General features: G+C 35.6%; 1 protein-coding gene across 1 annotated transcript in view; it reads right to left on the bottom strand.

Annotated features, from left to right (window-relative positions):
• lrrc75bb (leucine rich repeat containing 75Bb) overlaps positions 1–19,515 on the bottom strand; it is a 31,410-nt gene extending 11,895 nt beyond the window's left edge. Inside the window, exons 1-3 of the mRNA XM_077243493.1 lie at positions 18,937–19,515; positions 13,059–13,187; positions 6,345–6,457 (exon numbers count right to left, since the gene is read on the bottom strand). Coding sequence (XP_077099608.1) covers positions 6,345–6,457; positions 13,059–13,187; positions 18,937–19,218 — 524 coding nt within the window. The 5' untranslated portion in view covers positions 19,219–19,515. The remainder of the gene's footprint in view (positions 1–6,344; positions 6,458–13,058; positions 13,188–18,936) is intronic.
• Between the last annotated feature and the right edge of the window lie 912 nt (positions 19,516–20,427).

The raw sequence follows: 20,427 nt of genomic DNA, 5'->3' as shown, positions 1-20,427 counted from the left end.
ATGCCATAAAAATTTTACAAATTTTAAACAATATGCATATATTAAAAGGCAGTACAACAAGAATCAAACATTATCATGTACTACCTTCTGATAATATATTGTATACTGTGGATGTATTATAGTTCATTGATATTAAAAATTAAAATCATGAATTTGCTACTATAATCTACAAAAATAGTCAAAACAAAACATGCCTGACTAAGATGACAGTCTGGTTGAAAATAGTCAGCTCACCCTGTTATTTACAACTAGTGAGATGTTCTGTACAAAAGTTCTCCACATGGAGTTCCATAGACGATTAATCAGGGATAAGGCTCAAAGATCCCAGCTTAACACTGTTGTCAAGGAAGAGTTCGCAGAATCGCGTGTCTGATTGGATTAAATCGAGCGTTGAGGTCTCAGTGCAGTAGCTCGACACCTTAACCAGGGCAAAGGAAAAGAGAACAAAGCAGAGTGATAAATTAACGACAGTTTCAAGTTCAATAAAAGCAGGGCGACCAGACAGTGAAGGGCTGCTTTGGAGAAACAGGAGAGATGAGTCAGACCTGTTGATGACTTTTTTAACCTCGGTTCTCCAGGGCTGCCCAAACACACAGTATGTAGGTCAAACACATTTAGACACGGCCAACAAAGAGGTCAGGAAGCAGAAATGGAAAAAATAATACATAAAAAAGAAATCAAAAGGAGTGTAAACAGCAGACAAATAAGGGTTAGAGTGTACACTACAAAAATAATTTAAATATATATATTTGTCTTGTTTTCAAGAAAAAAATAAAGGTGTAAAATAGAACTTTTAAATAAAACAAAATCTAACTAATCAGCATAAAAATAAAATCATTACAGCAAATAATCCAATAATGTATAAATAAACTGGGAATCGGGAAAGGAAATGTGTTTAATTGTTATGCCACAATGCAAAAAATGTTTTAGTACCAATTAAATATCATGATATATGCATATGATATACAGACATTATCATGGTATACAGTATACCATGTAATACCATTTAATACCATCATAAACTATGATACTGCCACAGTGATTTTATAGAGGGATATACTTAAAATTCTATACTAGCTAGAAATATTATTATTCTTTTTTGGGGGGCAACTAAATCTTATGCTACAAACTTAATCAGTATTTTTGGCTCATTAGCGGCGATTTAAAAAAAAATACATATAAAATATTCAAATTGAATCAGCATAAATTAAAGGGAATACCACCTCAAATACTACAATAATGTGCAAAAATAAACTTTTTATGCATTAAAGTAACTAAAATGCGAATTGGGGAGGGATATATATTTTTTTATAAAATAGAAAAGCATATACAAAATAAAAAGCATATATTAAAAGGCAGTACAACAAGAATCAAACATTATCATGTACTATCTTCTGATATCATATTAAAAGATATCATATGAAAAAAAAAAACAGAACGGATGCGGATAATTCTGCTCGGCAGTATCTTCAAATGTGGGCCGAAACGGCAACCTGCTCTCGGTTTGGCGTGTGCGCGGATATGCCCGTAAGTGCGCGGGTATGTCAGCCAGCACATGCATCACACAAGCTGAAACCCAAGCTGTCCCACATGTGTTCAGCTCAACCGGTCATCTCACCTCAGGCCACCGTGGCCATCCGCAGGTCCTCATTTGTGTCAGACTCACTGCTGTGAGTTCTCACCCATCATGCTCTTAACTCTGGCTATCCGCTGACTAGGGCAGCGATGGGTCGTGTATCTTTTACCCCAGCGGCTGGCGGCCACATGCCCCACATAGTGCTTCTTAGAAATGAGGAGGATGTTAGCTGACTAATACCAACTCCTGCTTTTAATGCAAGCGCAAACGCTCCCCCAATAAACTTTGCATCAACATGAAACAAAGTTTAGACCTTCATACGAGAGGGGATAATTACACAGAGAACTGCTGCTGTCTCATCTACACCCCTGCTGACTGCTTTATTAAACAGATTCATCATTCCATTTCGTTTTAGAGGCCGTTATGGCTGAGAGGCGAACGGTTTCTTGCAGGAGAGCTGGGTTGATGAAATAACAACTGCCGCTGTGCTGTTTCGTGCTCTCGCACGAGGGGCTTTTCCAGGAGCTATCAAGAATATGTGGGTGATTATCCCGAAATCGAGAACAGATTTTAAAATCACGACAAAATAACACTGGCTTCTCAAGCGTAGAGGGGAGTGACAGATAGACGTGATCTGCAATGAATCACAATTCTAATTACAAACAATCAAAACACTTATCGATTTATTTCTAAAGAATATTATTTTATATATATATATAAAATATTATATTATATTCACATAATATATAAAATGTAAAAATAATTATATAGAACTGTATAAAAATATTGTATACGTATATATTAATATAATATAGTATATTGTAGAATAAAATAATTAAATTTAAAGTAATATAAATATAATAATTTGAATTGATTGCTTTGGATTACTTTTAGATTTGGTTTTATTTTTTGTAATTTTTCTGTTAAAAATACGTCTATCATGAAAACTCTGTGAGTGTCTGACACTGTAATGGATATGAAAATGTATATATATATTAGGTCTTGCCAGAATAGATCTGCTGCTGCTGTTGGTTATTGCTCCTGCTGCTTCAGAGCAAGTACAGGACTTGCTACTGCCAATACACACACAACACACTGCTGTGAGCAAGTAAGACATGCTGCTGCTGTACAATATAGCATACATGAATTACCCGTAGCAGATCTAAACAGGTGGAGCTGGGGAAGGTGGAGGGTTTCTGACAGCGCACTGCAACTGCTACAGCAAATGCTGACCAAGTATTTGAAGGTTGAGCAGCGAGCTCATTGGCTACTGATACAGTAGGAACCAATCAGCTGTCCTTATAGAGAATAATGTGATTGCAAACAGATTGAGTTAAGGACCTATCAGCATGTGCCATCTAGAGTTTCATGCCAGAACTTTGTATTTTTTCAGTGATCAATAACAATGCATCCACTGGTTTATTGCATCAAGACTGCACTGTGAATACACTGAAAAAGAAGTTACTGCCTTACATTTTTAAATACAATCACTTGGATTTTTAAGTCATTTCAACTTAAATTACATTAAACTGACTTTAAAAATGTGTTGAATTGTGTATAACACAGAAAAGCAATGTTTTCTTACACATCTTAAACATTTCATATCATTTTTTAACAGTGTATAAGAAACTCTCACATGTTTCTCATCAACACCACATACTGTAAATATGCCACTGTGAATATGCAGAAGTGCGAATGAGATCTAAAAGCTATGGAGGGGAAATTAAATGTTGGCCTGTTACTTCCACCAAGCTATGGAATGGTTTCATGAGACTTGAAATAAAACATACTTTGCGAACAGTAATTTTTGGAGGAAAACTTTGTTCCACTGAAAAAGTTGCCGTTTACTGCTTTGGAAAGCCATGAGGGTGAGTAAATAATGACCGAATTTTCATTTTTGGATGAACTTTCCCTATAACTATGGTTCTAGCGGCACAGATGCTAACAATTGAGAGTATTTCTTGCTCTCTCGCTCTAGTCAAGTCTCTGTGATGCTCTTTATCTTTTAGGTTTTCCCCTCCGGCCACCTAACCTCTCTCTTTAAAGCTTTTCTGGGAGACACAGAAGTAAAAAAAAAAAATCAATGTGGTTTAAAGGAGCCTGAAATCTCTCCTAAAGAATATTAGAGAGAGGAAAGAGAGATGGGACATCTTTAGAAGCAGAGAATCAGCACCACAGCATCTTTCCTCTCCTCTTGTTCCCTTTAAATAGAACATCGGTCGGCCTGACAATATCTTCACACTCTAACGGGCGTCGTGTTTCGCTAAAGCTCTCAATCTTTTCCCCCACGATCACCTCCGAGGGTGTGACAAGACAAACGGAGGAGGCATTTCTGCAGATTAGGCTTTCATAACAGAGATTGAAAGAGCAGAGGATCACGAATAACGTGAGTGATGGAGATGATGGCTTGTTATTGTTCAAGCTTGTTTGGAGATGAGTTGGTGATAAAACAAGGAGCAGAGGAACTAAAATGCAGCTGTTGAAATCTGCCAAACTGGGTTAATTGCTCTGGGATGGGGAGAGAACATGGATATCATTAAAAAGACTTTCCCTTTCATAATGACTTTCTCACCATACCTGCCCAACGGCCAGAGGGAAAGACCTTCCCTGTGTTTCGTATGCTGTTTGCTGTTTGATGATATCTGACAGAGGAACTCATCTGAGAGAAACATTCATCTAAGTTTCACCTGTCCGTATTTGACACAGAGCTAAAACGCCACTCATAAGGGATGATACCGAGAGTCGTAGCAATAAAAGTGTCTAGCATCTCTTGATTCTGAAGTGACAGATGCCTCTAGGGTATCTGCACTTTTACATGATGGAAAGCGTCAGGATCAGTGGATAAAAACTGCAGTCGTTTTTGCAGCTCAATTGGTAGATCACAGTGTTAGCAACACCAAAGTTGTTGGCTGGACTCCCAGGGAGCACTAACAAATTTATTACATTTTTTGGGTCAGTAAGATGTTTTTTTTTTTTTTTTGAAGGAAATGAATAACTTCACTCAAAAATGATCGTAAAGGCATTTACAATGTTACAAAAATTTTTTATTTCAAATAAATGTTGTTTGAACCTTCTATTTATCGAAGAATCCTAAAAAACATGCATCACGGTTTCCACAAAAATATTACGGTAAGCAGCACAAATGTTTTCAACACAGATAAAAATAAATGTTTCTTGAGCAGCAAATCAGCATATTAGAATGATTTTTGAAGGATCATGTGACACTGAAGACTGGAGTAATGACTCTGAAAATTCAGCTTTGCATCACAGGAATACATTACATTTTAATTTTTATTCAAATTATTTTAAATTTTAATAATAATTTTAAAAAAAATGTGTATCCTTTGAATACACAACACACTGCCATTGATAAAAAGCATCTGCCAAATGCCTAAATATAAAAGCACATTTCCACATATTCAAACATGCAAATATGATATACATTTTGGTCTGATCCTCACACAAAACTTTATTATAGTAGCTTAAGACGATGTGGGAATCGTAATGAATTCCATAAAGGAACCTAAAAATGAGAAATTTTGTCATAGTTTACTCACCCTCACCAAACCTGTATGACTTTCTATCTTCAGCAGGACACACACACAAAAACTTTATTAGACTCAAAAGTAGATACTTTGAAGAATGTCTAATGTTCAAACAACATTAGACCAAACTGACTTTAATTCTATTAAACACTGAGCCAATAGCCAAGTTTTTCATTACAGATTTGCACAAAACCTTTGCGATATTTTCTAAATGTAGATAAAAAACTATTGCCAAATGACGGCGTTTCCATTAACCGATGTTATGCGACTAAAACGTAATTTTTCCTCTCGCGATAAGTCATTTAAAAAATCACGGCAACGGATGTTGGTTGGTTTATGTATATCCCAGCCACCGCACTAGCCATCATTTTTAATGCAAGCAGAGGTAGGCATTATTCCCGCATTAATGGTAAGGAAAGCCCCTTATACTTGGGAGCGGCTCGTATGAGGTGTTTCTGTGTGTTTCTCACTCCTTCTTCAAGGTCTTGATAAATTGTAGCATTCTTTGTTGATGAAGAATCTACTTAGATACTTAGGATCTAGTATTCCCGTAATACTTTTGCCTTTTATGAGTTTAATAAAGAACTCTGTCTTGTCTTCTGTCCAAACATACCACGTCATCTTTAAATAATGATCGACATACACCAGTATACCTGCTCTCCTTATCTATCATGACCTGTAAATGCGAAAAGCCTGTTTCCTTTGCAAATATTCCTTTTTCGAATTGCCTGAAAAATTATTTTACCACCTCATGCGAGCGCAAAAAACTTTTTTTTGCGATATATGGGAGTTTTTGCAAAATTTAGTTTTTTCAATTGGGCGTAATTTTAATTCCGCAGTAATTAATTAATTTGGTAAATTAATTAATTGAGTAAAAGAAAGTCAATTGAGTAAAGTAATTAATTGAGTAAAAGAAAAACATACATTTTTTGAAGGTGAGGATGAGTAAATGGCAACCGAATTTTCATTATTGAACTGTCGGTGAACTTCTCCTTTAAGTAATTGAAGTCGCTCAATATTAACCCAATTAAACTCTTTGTGCTCTTTCATACCCCTGTTTAAGCATCTTATGCCGACGTCAGGAATGGCTAATCTTGTTTCCTTCCACTTGTTTGTATTTTAATCTGTCAGTGCAGATTTTTCTAAGCTCTGATGTCAGTTGTTGTTCTGACTGTGGAGGTGTATCCTAATAAGGGGCAGATGGACAGACGCAAGACTCTTACCAGGCTTGAGACTTCCTCCTGGGCACGTTCTGTCTGCTCCACTTGGAGTGAGGGGTCAGGTGATAGATCAGCTGCCTGCAGATCTTCTCAGTGGACTTGAGAGCATCAGTCTCCTACAAAAGCCAGGATGAGAAGAAGAGGGTGATGAAGAGCTATTCTGGGAGATAGGAGGGCTTATGGTCACTGACAGTGTAATCCAAAGCAACTTTGTCTAGTGTCTAGTGCTGTTAAAAGGGTTAAACAGAAGTAAACACAGATTAATCATCAATCACAGATTAAGTTAATCTGTGAGTGATGATTTTGTGTCACACAAGAGGCCATTGCTTTTCAGACATTTTATCATAGTCAAGAGGTGCTGTTAGGCATGACACGACACATACGCAGCACTGTTAAGGAAAAACACTGTTAAGTGGCAACAGCACAGCATTAGTTTATTGCTTTTATAAAATATAATGAACATCTGTTTGATAAAAGACAGCAATGTTTAATTAAAGTTTTTAATAATAACGATAATTATAGAATCAAAAGTTTGAGGTCGGTAAGATTTTTTAATGTTTTTGAAAGAAGTCTCTTATGCTCACTGCATTTATTTGATCAAAACCACCATACAAAAAGTAACATTGTGAAATATTATGATCATTTCGAAAAAATGTTTCCTATTTCAACATATTTTAAAATTAAATTTATTTCTGTGATGCAAAGCTGTAGTTTCAGCATCATTACACTTCAGTCACATGATCATTCAGAAATCATTCTAATATTCTGATTTGTTGCTTTAAAAAAACACATTTCTTATCATTATTATTGAAAACTGTTGTGCTGCTTAATATTTTTTGTAGAAACACTGATAATTGTTTTCAGGAATCATTGATAGAAACTTCAAAAGAACAGAATTATTTAAAAATGTAAATCATTTGTAATATTATACATGTCTTTACTGTCACTTTTTATCAATGTAATGCATACTAACTGGAAAAAGTATTAATTTCTTAAGTAAATAAAGTAATACTGTATTAGAGTAATAAGATTTAATTTATGATGATTGAAGTAAATAAAGTAATAACGTATTAGAGTAATAAGAATCTAATGAGAATGGGAATAACAAAAAAACCCTAAAGTGAAATGTCTGGCCACATTAATTCAAATATTGGGGGGAAATAGGCTTAATTGTCATTAAAATAATGTCAAATTGTAAAACAAATATCAATGGTCCTAAAAATAGGGTTCAGTTTCTTAATGCAAAATATAATTTATAATTTCCCCCCCAAAAAATGTATATCATATTCATTTTTGTTAAGTGCAGTACTCTTTCTAAACATAAACATCCAGATGAGAGTTCATTTAAAAGGTCTTAGTTATTCATGCCTTTTTGAACTGCTGGGTGAGAGGTTGGTGTAAATTGATCTCAAGTCCTTTGCACAACAATGCCTGCAGCCATTGCATCAAAACAGGCTTTGGCTCGCCTCTCTCTCTTTAAACGGATTGGCCGGAGCAGGGCTGAGCAAATCTAATCAGCGCTACAGCACAACAACGCAAGCGAGGCAGGAAAACGAAAGACTGGACGAAGCCATCGACTGGAGTCGGCTAGCTAAGAAACGACACAGACTAAACATGTACATCTTGGTGGCATCCTGATGGCTATTAAGTCAAAACAAAGACAGTTGTCTAATCTCTATTGCATATTAAGTTGGCTGCTGGTAGCAGTGAGTGACAGCAATTATCAAACTATTTTTATTGATCTCCCACTGACTCCAGAGGGATTTTTTTCGTTGGAAGGATTTACGTGAACTTTCAATCAGGGACTGAACATTAAGACACTATTGCTCAATACACAACTGCCACGATTTAATGAAAAACTGTCAGTTGCAAGGAATTAAATCAATTAAATGAAAAAGAAAAATATGTGCTACGCACAAACAAAGGATCATTAAAAAGTCTTTCCATATTTCCCGTGATTCCCATCACGAATAACTGCTGCGATCGAGGATCAGCTGACTCCTGGGAATCAAAACTTCATTAGATGCTGGTGTACTGAGACACACATTGACCTGTCTTACAATCAGAAGCTAGCCGTAGCTCACTACGCTACCCACGGAGAGGATGTTAAGCCAGAGACGGAGCACTCGTAGAGACAGACCACACGCAGCCAAAACAGCCAATTGCTTCATAGTCTCCTTAAATAAGTGACTTGTGAATGTACAACAGCACGAATTAATTACGCTACCTAGTACTATCGATGCATGGCAGAGTTTTTCTTCCAAAATATTGGATTATATAATGGAATGCCTATATAAGTAACATTTTTTCCCCTCTCTTTTCAGATTGTTAAAATCCCCATGTATTCGATAATTTTATCCCTTAAAACCTCACCAAAATGACATATTTAAATGTGTTTACCTTGAAAAAAATCTTCATGCCTTAAAATAGCTTGAATGTAACTCTACACCCTTAAGCGGTTTTATGAATATGCAAATTAGCCCCGTCTCCACTCACTCACACCAGCTCAGAGATCCACTTGTTGACGATCACACGTTGACCTGATTGGTTGATATGTATTTGCACATGGTTTGTCTTAAAGCATATTAAAAACACCACATAGACATATAAACAACATTAAAAACTTGATTTTCACCACAGGGGGACTTAAATTATTGATAATATGTATGTTGCTTCCCCTTCCCCTATTTGTTTGAATGGATGTTATTTTGTTATATCTAAAGACAATAAAATGCTGATCACAAAAAAGCCATTTGCATCAGTGATTCAGGCTAAAGAAGCTGATTTTGCTACAACTGTTGTCAGTATATGGTGTTTTGAAATACATTATTGAAATGACAAAATCTTTCTTATTTAAAGTATATGTAGATGTTATTTAAAGCATTATGTCACACTTTAAGCTACCAACAAAAACTATACTGAAGTTATTTAAGGGGGAAATATACTTTAAAATAAAATAAATTATGTATTTAATTTCTTTAAAATAATGTATTATTATTTATAATAATTTATAATTTAATGAGAGCAGTATTTCGATGGCTCAAATCAATTAACTGATAAATTAACACTAATAAAACTGAAGAAGAAATGGATGCAAAACACTGAATCCGTAAACCCAATGAATCCGTGATTTCTTTTTGATCTGGTTCATTTACACAAACTATCTGAACGAACTGATTCATTGAAATGAATTAGATTTGCCATAGGTACATATGAGTTAAGTGAGTTTTGAATCAGTAAATAATTTATTTTTGAAACAGTTTATTTACATAAACTGTCAGAATGAACTGATTCATTAAAATGATTCAGACTATCAGATGCTACATATAAGTTTAGTGAGATTTCAATCATTGAATCATTTCTTCTTGATCCGGTTCATGTACACAAACTGTCCGAATAAACGGATTTATTAAAATGTGTCAGATGTTCCAAGGCTGCATATGAGTTTATAGAGTTTGGAATTAGTGAATCATTACTTTTTTTATCTGGTTCATGTACAAAAACTCTCCAAACAAACTTATTAATTAGAATTAGTCAGACTTTCTGACTCTAACATACGATTTCTCTACTTTTCGTTACCCTCCAACACTGATTATATAACAAAGTCTAACAGGTTTGGATTTTCAGGCATGACATCTGAATGGCATGAATCCATTTCTTTGAGGAGCATGGTAGCTTTTCTGAGCTCAATAGGATGAAATTTTGTCTACCTGTCAGCGGGAAACTGATGTTTATAAAGTCAGAGAGGAAGAAAAGAAGCAGAGGAAATTTAGAGCCCTTCAATCCCTCGCTCTCGTTTTCTGGGTTTAGGTGCTTAGCTCTTGAAAGCTTCTCCTGCTGAGGCGCCTGCTAAGAGTCCAACTGAGATCAAAATCCAGCCTGAACACTCTTTTTGCAATGTTAAAATACTCCCACTAATCCCACTGTCCGGCTCAGACCTGATTCAAACTTGTTTTCCTCTGCAAACTCAAAGCTAGTAGGTAAATGCTAATGCTTGTGACGGTGCTTGCGCAAACAAATGTTTTACTTGGGTTTTATTACATTAAATTGATTTATCTATCTGTCTGTCTATCATCTATCTATCTATCTGTCTGTCATCTATCTATCTATCTATCTATCTATCTATCTATCTATCTATCTGTCTGTCTGTCTGTCATCTATCTATCTATCTATCTATCTATCTATCTATCTATCTGTCTGTCTGTCTGTCTGTCTGTCTGTCTGTCTGTCATCTATCTATCTATCTGTCTGTCTGTCTGTCTGTCTGTCTGTCTGTCATCTATCTATCTATCTATCTATCTATCTATCTATCTATCTATCTATCTATCTATCTATCTATCTATCTATCTATGTTAATCCAACATTCAATGTTTGTCTTGCATTTGTTGTTAAAAATTAGTATCATGCATTTATTTCAATACCAACTATTTACTTCCTTGCACTGAATCGGAATCAGAATTTGAAATTTTGATTCTAAACTAAAATATGAACAGCGCACAACCCAGCTTTCTATACCGACACATTGACAGGGTAAAGGCTCAATGAGTTGCATCCTAATTAAGTCTATAACAATTGTTTATGCTTGTGATGTGCTCCTCTTCTAACTTATGTGAGCTTCACATTGATTCACTGTCAAAATGGGCCATTGCAATACGTGACATAGAATCGAACAGCAATGTCAGAGTCGGCTGTTTAGTCAGTGACCCCTCTCACATTCGGTGGGTTACAGTAGGTTACCCAAAATGTTGGCTAGAATCTTGTTTTATTAGATATGCACACTGACTGACAAAAAGTTTTCTCTGCACTTCTGTTTATAGAAATATGTTACCCAAGTTAATTGGGAAAAGCATGACTGTGGTGACATTTCTGCAAAATGATATTACATTGCTACTGTCACTTTTTGTGTCAATTTCAAAGTTTATTGAGTGGCACTTAAAAGCATTCAGTTTTATCCAAAACAGATGAAGGTAAATCTGAAAAAATATATATTGTTGGTTTTTAAACGTATTGCGGCAGTACAGAAGATCTAAAAGGTTGAATAAAGATGGTTTATCAAGTTTGAAAATAACATACTACCTATACTGTACACTTAACCATATGAATAGCGTTCTTCAAAGAAAATGTGAAATAAAAAGACATTTGCTGAAGCACACATGCCATTTTGCCTTGTTCTACAAGTCTTTGAGCTCTTTCATAGAGACCTACCGATCAAGTTTACTACATCAGGAAAGCCATAGTTTTGGAGCTGATTATGTGATGCAAATGTCAAAAAGTATTAGTTTACAAATCATGCACTATGGTAAAAGTGTTTTAAGGTCATAACAAATTGTGCAAAGAACTGAGTGCAAATAATAAGTCTTTATTAACCTCTGGTTCTGTTCAATTAGTTTTTGACCGAAAAATTTTACGTTTAGTTTTTTTATTTTAGCATTTTTTTTACTTCATTGGAATGGTACGAAATCTGGTAAAGGTTTTGGCACTTGCTGTGTGAACACACACAAAAAAAAATCATGGATATGATTCAAAAAGCTTAAATGGTCCTGGAAAAAATAGTCACACTTGTATTGTTTGTGGTCAAAAATGGGCCCGTTGGAAATGAATGGGAGACGAATTTCATCTATTGGAAACGTTTTGTAAGACGCACAAACAAATTCTCACAGCTTGTTTAGATTTATGGCTTTGATTTTCTCACAGTTTTAGAGTAAAACATGTTTTGGAAAAATATATTGAAAATAGTATTTTTGTGTATTTTTCATAACAGCAAATGTAAAATTGTATAACTTTTTTCAACTTTAAAAAGAGACCAAACTTAAGTCTGTGCTCCAAAGCATTCAATATTTATCACAGTTTAAGTAGGAAATTTCATTTTCAGATCCATGCTCAAAAAGTTAATACATAGATTATAACTACTGTATAAATACAATTTTGTGCCATAAAATCCCATAAAAATACAAAACATTAAATAAAAAATATTATCGAACTAAAATATAGTACAATCATTTCATTGACCAACAAGCGAACAATACCAAATAATTAATTGATAATCTGACACTGTAATCATAATTTGTGTGAAAAGGAATAAACGTTGTTGGAGTTTTACTGCCTTTTATCTTGTAGTAGCCTATAGTTTTGTAAAAATGTTAGCAGAGTTAAGGTATATTTAGGTAAACATATTTAGGTTGGAAATATGACAAATGTTGATTCTATTTGCTATTCAGAAAAGTCAAGCCGTGCCCGTTCAAGTGGATCTATTATTGGAAAGTGCTCCTCTCGCTGGCCTTTCTGTCCAATTAAGTCCAAACAGGACTGTGGAACTTCAGCACAGAATGAAAACATCACTGATGGCTCTCTTGAGCAAAATAAAGGTCACTTCCACCTTTCTGTACTTCTCGCGCTTTGCAAACTAATTTTGGACAGGGCTGAAGCGCGAGCTCCCGAACTCCAGTCCCGGCCGTGGGATGACAGCTGACCGTGGTCTAAATCATTCGGCGGGGCTGTAGAATCGGCCCGCCAAGCCTCTTACCGACGGCTAAAAATAAAAGCTCTACATATCTGGAGACTGAGTAATGAACATGTGCATAGGTTGTGCTCCAGCTCATGCCGGGATCCAGAGTTAATGTTGGCAGCTGTGGGCTGATACTGAGTCAAACCCTTCGACTAGCCACCTCATGAGTTTGTGTGTACGACCATCCTCGCTTATTAGTGCTGGTGGCTTACCCTCTTTGGACACTGCATGTCTCTGGCCAAATTGAGCAAAAGCTCATGGGAAATTGGATCCACTAGGTTGAGGAAGGCAGCGTTCTTGTAGAGGATGTCGTTGAGAGATGTTCCTTCAAGACCCAGGTCCTGTCGAGAAAGAACAAGAGAGAGCAAGAGATTGTTAAGCATGCAGGATTACTAATTCAAGTAAAGGTCACTGATAAACCTCGATATTCAACAACTTAATCCTTTCATCCTACGCCTCCAATCTCCATTCGCCAGATTACACGAGGGGCTTTTTTGAATGACATGCAGATAAAGTAATCTTTGCATCATGTTTACTTCTAGTGCTTCGGAAGAAAGAAAACTCTAAATAGAATCCGAACGGTTTGTTGATTTATTGCTGGACTAGCGCTGCTAACCTTTAAGTTCAGCTTCTTTACGTAAGGCAGAGAAAGTGTGTGCACACACAGTGACAGCTTATTAGTCGGGCTTATCGTAGACAGCTAAAGTGTTTTCCCCCACTGAACAGCCAAGGCAAGCAAGTCTGATACGACCAACAGGGAAAGAAAAAAAGCATGTGGGAGAATCACAAAAAAATTCCCTGAGGACTAGGTTTCTTGTTTAATCCACTGGTCTGCACAATTAGAAGAGACAAAGCAAACATATAGAAGTGAATAAGAGGGTGAAACATTTAATGCATCGAGGCAAATGCCAGCATCACAAAGCAACAACTACACCACCCTGTGAGTCGATTCAAAAACAGATCCCACTGAAATTGATGAGTCCAGGGAAGTGGAAACTCCCTTTGGGTTTCACGCTGATATATTGCACTTCTTTTTCTCAGGGATTCCCTGCCATCTGGAAGCTCCTCTAAGCTCTCTGTTTTTCATCTATAAAGCATAAGCACGAGTCATTTCTGTTCTGCAGTACTTTTTGGACACAGTAACCTCTAAAATGAATATGAATGCATTGTAATTCAAGAAAGCTTTTCTATAAAAGTGTCTAGTAGGATTTTCGCAGAAGAAACTCTTTGTACTGTAACTTTGCACTGGTAAAGAAAATTAATACAATGCCAGGAATGAAATAAAAAGCTAAAGTTAGCCAAAATCCACTGAAATGACTCAAGTTAATTTATTTAAAATTCCTCCCTATGCTCATTTAATTGTGATCAGTGTTATTTTAGTAGTATTTATATACTGTTATAGTACAACCCCAAATCAGAAAAAGTTGGGACATTTTGTAAAATGCAATAAAATCAAGAATCTGTGATTTGTTCATTCTATTTAACCTTTTATTAACTGACAAAAGTACAAAGAAATGTTTTCCAATGTTTTTGCACTGACCAACATAATTGTTTTTGTAAATATGAACAAGTTTTGATTTTGATGGCTGCAACACACCCCAAAAAAGTTGGGACAGAGACATGGTTACCACTGTGTCATTTCACCTTTCCTTTTAATTACACTTTTTAATCAATTGAGAGTTGAGGATACTAATTGTTGGAGTTTTGCAAGTGGAATATTTGCCCAATCTTGTCTGATACAAAACAGCCGCTCAACATCATTGCCTGATTCTCCTTTTCATGGTGGGTCATACATTTTCCATAAGAGACATATCTGGACTGCTGATGACAAAGATGTCATCTTGATGGCAGTTTATGTCTCTGTACAATCCAAATATATGCCTCCATGTCAATGGTACCTTCACAATAATGCAAGTTACCCATACCGTTTGCAATGATGCACCTCAATACCAGCACAGATGTTTGCTTTTGCACCTGTCGCTGGTGAGTCTGGTTGGTCCCTTTCGTCTTTGGGACTGAAAACTCTGTGTCCATTTTCTCCCAAAAACAAGCTGAAACATGGACTCATCTGACCACTGCAGACATTTCCACTTTCTTCTAGACCATCTGAGATGAGCTCAGGCCCAGAGAACTCGCCGGCATCTCCACATAGAACCGATGTAAAGCTTTCTCCTTGCGTAACAGAGATTCAAGTGGCATTTCTTAATGCAGAGTCAGACTGTGTTCAGTGAAAACGGTTTTCCAAATTACTCCTTGGCACATGTGGCTGTATTTAACAGAGTAACATGATGGTATCTTGTGCAATGCCATCTGAGGGCTCAAAGGTCACGCACATTCAACAGAGGTCTCCTTCATTGCCCAACACAGATTGAGATTTCTCTGGATTCCCTGAATCCTGTGACAATATTATGTATGGAAGATGATGAAAGGCATAAATTCTTTGCAATCTTGCATTGAGAAATGTGATTTTTTAATTGTTTGACAATTCTCTCATGATATTTGGCACAAAGTGATGAGCCATGACCCATCTTTGCTTAAAAAGACTGAGAAGCACTTTTACACCCAAACATGATACCCTAAACTATTACCAATTCACCTGCTCATTGTGGAATGTTTCAAAATAGTTGGATAATCTAATTTGGATAATCTTTTCACTTTTATTTGGTCTCTGTCCCAACTTTTTCGGGGTGTGTTGCAGCCATTATATCAAAATTTGTTCATATTTACAAAATACAATTATGCTGGTCAGTGAAAATATTGGAAAACATTTCTTTGTACTTTTGTCAGTTAATAAAAGGTTAAATAGAATGAACAAATCACAGATTCTTGATTTTATTGCATTTTACAAAATGTCCCAACTTTTTTTGATTTGGGGTTGTATTTATTAATATTTTGAATTACCTTTTTTATTTTTATATTTCCAGTTTTCATTTTAATTTTAAGTCATTTTGTTATGAAATTTTATTTTATTTATTAAATCTTTTTTATTTTCAGTTTTTTCATATAATATTTATATTTTATTTTATTTCAGCTTTATTTTAATTACCAAAAACTATAGGTTTAGTTAACAATAACAAGACTGTGATAAATGTAAGCAAACTCATTTGACTTTCATCTTGATCCAATATTTTTAGACATATATGATGGGGACATACTATAATAGGAATGACCCAAACATTATGGCAAAGCCGAGTCATATCTGGGAGATTAAAGTGCAATCAAAGAGAAAACATTTTTATTTCAACGTTATTATGCAACCACAAAATCTTTGTAGCATTGACATCCACTGCATGTGCTCCGTAGAACGTATAAAGCGGAGTTGTTTCCTGCTTCTGCTCAAAGAGAGTCAACAGCGGAAAATGAATTGCACTCATTAGGGCACAGGAAGAACTACAGCAGAGATAAGGGATGTTGTTTTTGTCCTCCTCTCTCACTTTCTTTCTCACTCTCTCTGGGGCAAAAGGAAGCATTCTGCTCCATCCTTTTGTCCCTCAGTTGATTAACATCCAATCCATTTTTCCCTGAACAGGAAAGCTTCTTTTCAATGCGCAGGAATTAATTTCTTTCAGCAACCCACAGTCTTAGAAGGTAGCAAGGTTTGCCTTGATGTGACCCCTCTCTCTCTTTCATCAGGGTGTAAAGAGCTTCCAGGGCCGGGGTGACATGAGTGAGACGGCTCCATGTTTGAAAAGCTTTTCGACTGGCTGGGCATCCAAGTGACAATGTGCCATATCTACACAGGGATGAAACTGTGGACTGAAAATTCACTTCCCCGTGACTAAATCGAAAATTTTCACAGATATTAAAATAATGACTAAAAGAATTTGAACAAACTAAGGGCTACGTGCTTATGTAATTCATATTTCTATACACTTTTAAAAGAATGGGTTCTATTTAGAACCTTAACGGGTTCTGTCAGGCGCTTCATATATTACCTTTTAGGGGTTCCATCATGGGATCATTTCATGGAATTCGTTTTAATTGATACATTTTCTTTTAATTCTTTTAACTACATGTACTTATAGAGTTACAGTTAGAGTTAGGGTTTGGTTTAGGGTTAGTTACATGTAATTATGCACAACTTACTGTTATTACTAAGTCCAAGTAGAGTGTAACTACGTCACCTTAAAATAAAGTGTTACCAATGAAAGTATTATAAAATACTTTCATTTACGACACTTCTCCTTATAAATAACCTTTTTGGCATAAAGGGTTCTTTAAAATTGATTCAAGAACATATGGTTCTATACAGAACCCAAAAAATTGGATGTTTAAGTCATTTCAACTTAAATCATATTAAACTGACTTAAACAATTAGTTGAATCATGTTGAATCCAACTTATAAAAAAGTTGAAAATTGCTTAACTTATTTTGAGTTAAAGCAATGTAAAAACATGTTGTCATAACTTATTGATCATATAATATGTTTTAAAGATTTTGATAAACTCATTTGATATCCATTTGACATCTTTATCCAATATATAAGACATATATGGGTACATTAAAATATACTTCAGAATTAATGACTGATACAATATGGCAAAGCAAAATCATAATGGGATAACAGAAATATTAAAGTGCAAGTATCACATACCAACAGGTATCAAAATCTGATACCTGAAATTGTGCCTCAAATCAATGATGATTTCAATGATGAAATCAATTTTGCACAAACAAGCACAGAAACTGACAATCCAGCTTTATTGTACTGTTTTGATGTTATCAGATCTCCCAACATTTCATTCTGTTCCAATTATCTTTTGATTCAGATGCCCAGAATCTCCTTCTAGATGTTCAACAAGCCAGGAGACATCATTAGAAAAAGACTCAAGTTGCAAAAAAAAGACAAAACAGGCTTTTCTCAGCCCCTTTTATCCAGTGAGTGCGCAACTGAAGGACCCTCGTCTTCAGGTTGCATGCATTGAGATGTTCCTGTGATTTGAGGACCCTCTTGCAAGCTAATCAATAAACAAAATTCAATGACCAATAATCCTCCATGAAGTCCATACGTGCTGATTCTCTCATAAACACTTCAAACTTGAACTGTGGTGCTTTCAATAGCATAAGCTGGATCAATGAGTCTGCACCACCGGCCTTAGTCTACACAGATCTGGTTTGCTATCAGGATAAATTGATGGACTTATGGAGCACTGAGGAGCCTGTCAATCATCAGCTGCAATATCTGAGCACTACACAAAGACCTCAACTGTTCAACCGCTATCAAACCTCTCAGTTGTGATCAGGAAACATCCAGTGAATAGCTTTGGAGAGGTGGGATTTGCTCTGAACAATTTGTGACATCCTGAAAGTCTTGTCTCCAGTTGTTGAAGTCCAGCTCATCCTTTTTGACAATTGCAGTAAATGCAAATCTGACTGGACTATAAAGCACCTATAAGCTGGTTTGTCCATCATGATCAAACATACAACAGCAAATTAATAATTCAGCGATCTTTATATTATATATACTATATCATAAATAATATACAGTACATTTATTATATAGGCCAATTTAAAAAAAAAATGTAACATGGTAAATACATTAAACAGTAAATCTAATGCAGTATTATGATACTCATTTACATTTAGTACCCATATAAAAGTACCATGGTATTACCACTACTGTACCATGCTACTTCCAAAGTACTGTGTGTAAGGCTTGTAACTTTAACTGTTTTATTTCAAATGCAGTTAATTATTATTTTATTGTACCCATTTTATTGTATTTTATTAGAAATATTTGAATTTGTATAGAAATCTCATACTTTTCATTGCAGATTTTAGTATTTAAACAGTTTTAGACACTGACAATTAATTTTAAACACAGGGGATGCATGTGAGATTTCTAGACTATATATATATATATATATATATATATATATATACACATATCATTGCAGTCTATGAGACACAGTACAACACATTTGTGATTTTTCTTTTCTTAGTGAAAACATCATGCTGCCACAGCATCGTCATCAACAACAACAACAACAACAACAACAACAACAACAACAACAACAACAACAACAACAACCTGTAGTTCTGTCTAAAAAAAATATACAATCTGGGTTATTAATAAATGATGTTTTGTACCTTTCTAAGCAGTTTCAACACATCGATGGCTTGTTCCCCCTTCTGCTCCTTCAGCAGGGTTTGGATCTCCCGAACCCAAGCCACTCTCCGGACGTAAGGGCAGGGACTGGATTTGCGTAGCATTCCGGGAAGCTTGTCGGACTTAAGCATCAGAGAACTGAATAAAAACTCTCCTCTTCCTCCACTTCTCTTCTCCACATCCCGTTCATGATCCTGTCGACCCCTACGAACGAACGTCGCCTGGCTGTCTAAACTACTTTGCCTGGTCAACCTGGATCCCATGTTTCAACTTTCCAATTTCTGTCTAAGTATCAAATAATTCAACGCTGTTGTTTCATAAAACATGCGTAAAGTAAGCCTTATAAGATATTTTTACTGAGTGCACGCTCATAATTACACTTCATCTAGTTCAGTTGCTCGTGTAGGATCAAATTCATCAAGTAAAATACATATTCATCGCACAAAAATATTAAAATGTCACTTTCCCCGCGTTTCTCTTGCCCCTGTGAACCTCCGCGGTGTTTGTGTTCTTCCAGGCTTCAGCGCATGCCACGCCCATGTCTCACTCCCTGTCCAATCAGATTGCTCGACTCCCACATGTGTTGATGATGGCAAGCCCGTTCTGTCCTGTCAGCACGTAGCCTACTGTATAGATACCGAATTGTGTTATTAAACAATGATATATTAATACCCATCAATACAACCTAAAAACTAATCAGAACAATTTCACAGAAATATTTCCAGTGATTTACAAAAAATAGGCTACCGTAAAATTATGTAGGCTACCATTTAGGCCCCTATATTGTATTTACATGGTAAGCTAATGTTTAAAAAAAACTATTTTTTTTATAGCTGGTTAATTAAATTAAATTAAATTAAATTCACATGTATTCGTATAGTGCCTTTCACAATACATATAATTTCCAAGGAGCTTTACATGAAAATTGCATGTTTCTAAGTTACAATTTAGAATAATCAGAGGTAACTGTGTCATATAATCTCTGTATGTCAAAAATGTACAGTACAGTTCTAAGATTATACAAATCATGCAGTTAGCTAATAGGCTATCGCATATTAATTTAGACAGAAACAATGATCTCATTAAAACAATAATTACAAGGGACCCTAATGATTACAATCTATAGAAAATTTGGCACTGATTCAGAGTTGGCGTCATCTGAAGTCTTCACAGGGGTTGACGTCATTTCTCGGACATCAGAAATCTTCATGAAGCTGGATCCAAACTGGAGCAGGTATAGGCCTTACCTTGAGATGGGTATCCCGAGATAAAAAAGAAAAACAAATGGACTAGCAGCTGCATTTTAGACTAATGTACTCTATCTATTGAGGATAGAGGACCACCATATAGTAGTGCATTACAGTAATCTAGAGGTCATGAATGCATGAACTAGATTTGTGCAACAAAAAAAGATAACATGTTCCGTAGCTTAGTGATGTTTCTGAAGTAAAAGAAAGGCTGTTTTTGTAAAA

This window comes from Siphateles boraxobius, unplaced genomic scaffold (genome assembly GCF_051911475.1).
Source record: "Siphateles boraxobius isolate OS27281-9 unplaced genomic scaffold, OSU_SipBor_1 25, whole genome shotgun sequence".
NCBI classification, from domain to species: Eukaryota; Metazoa; Chordata; class Actinopteri; order Cypriniformes; family Leuciscidae; genus Siphateles; species Siphateles boraxobius.
Note: the sequence above shows the minus strand (reverse complement) of the source record. Positions and strands in the feature narration are given on the sequence as shown.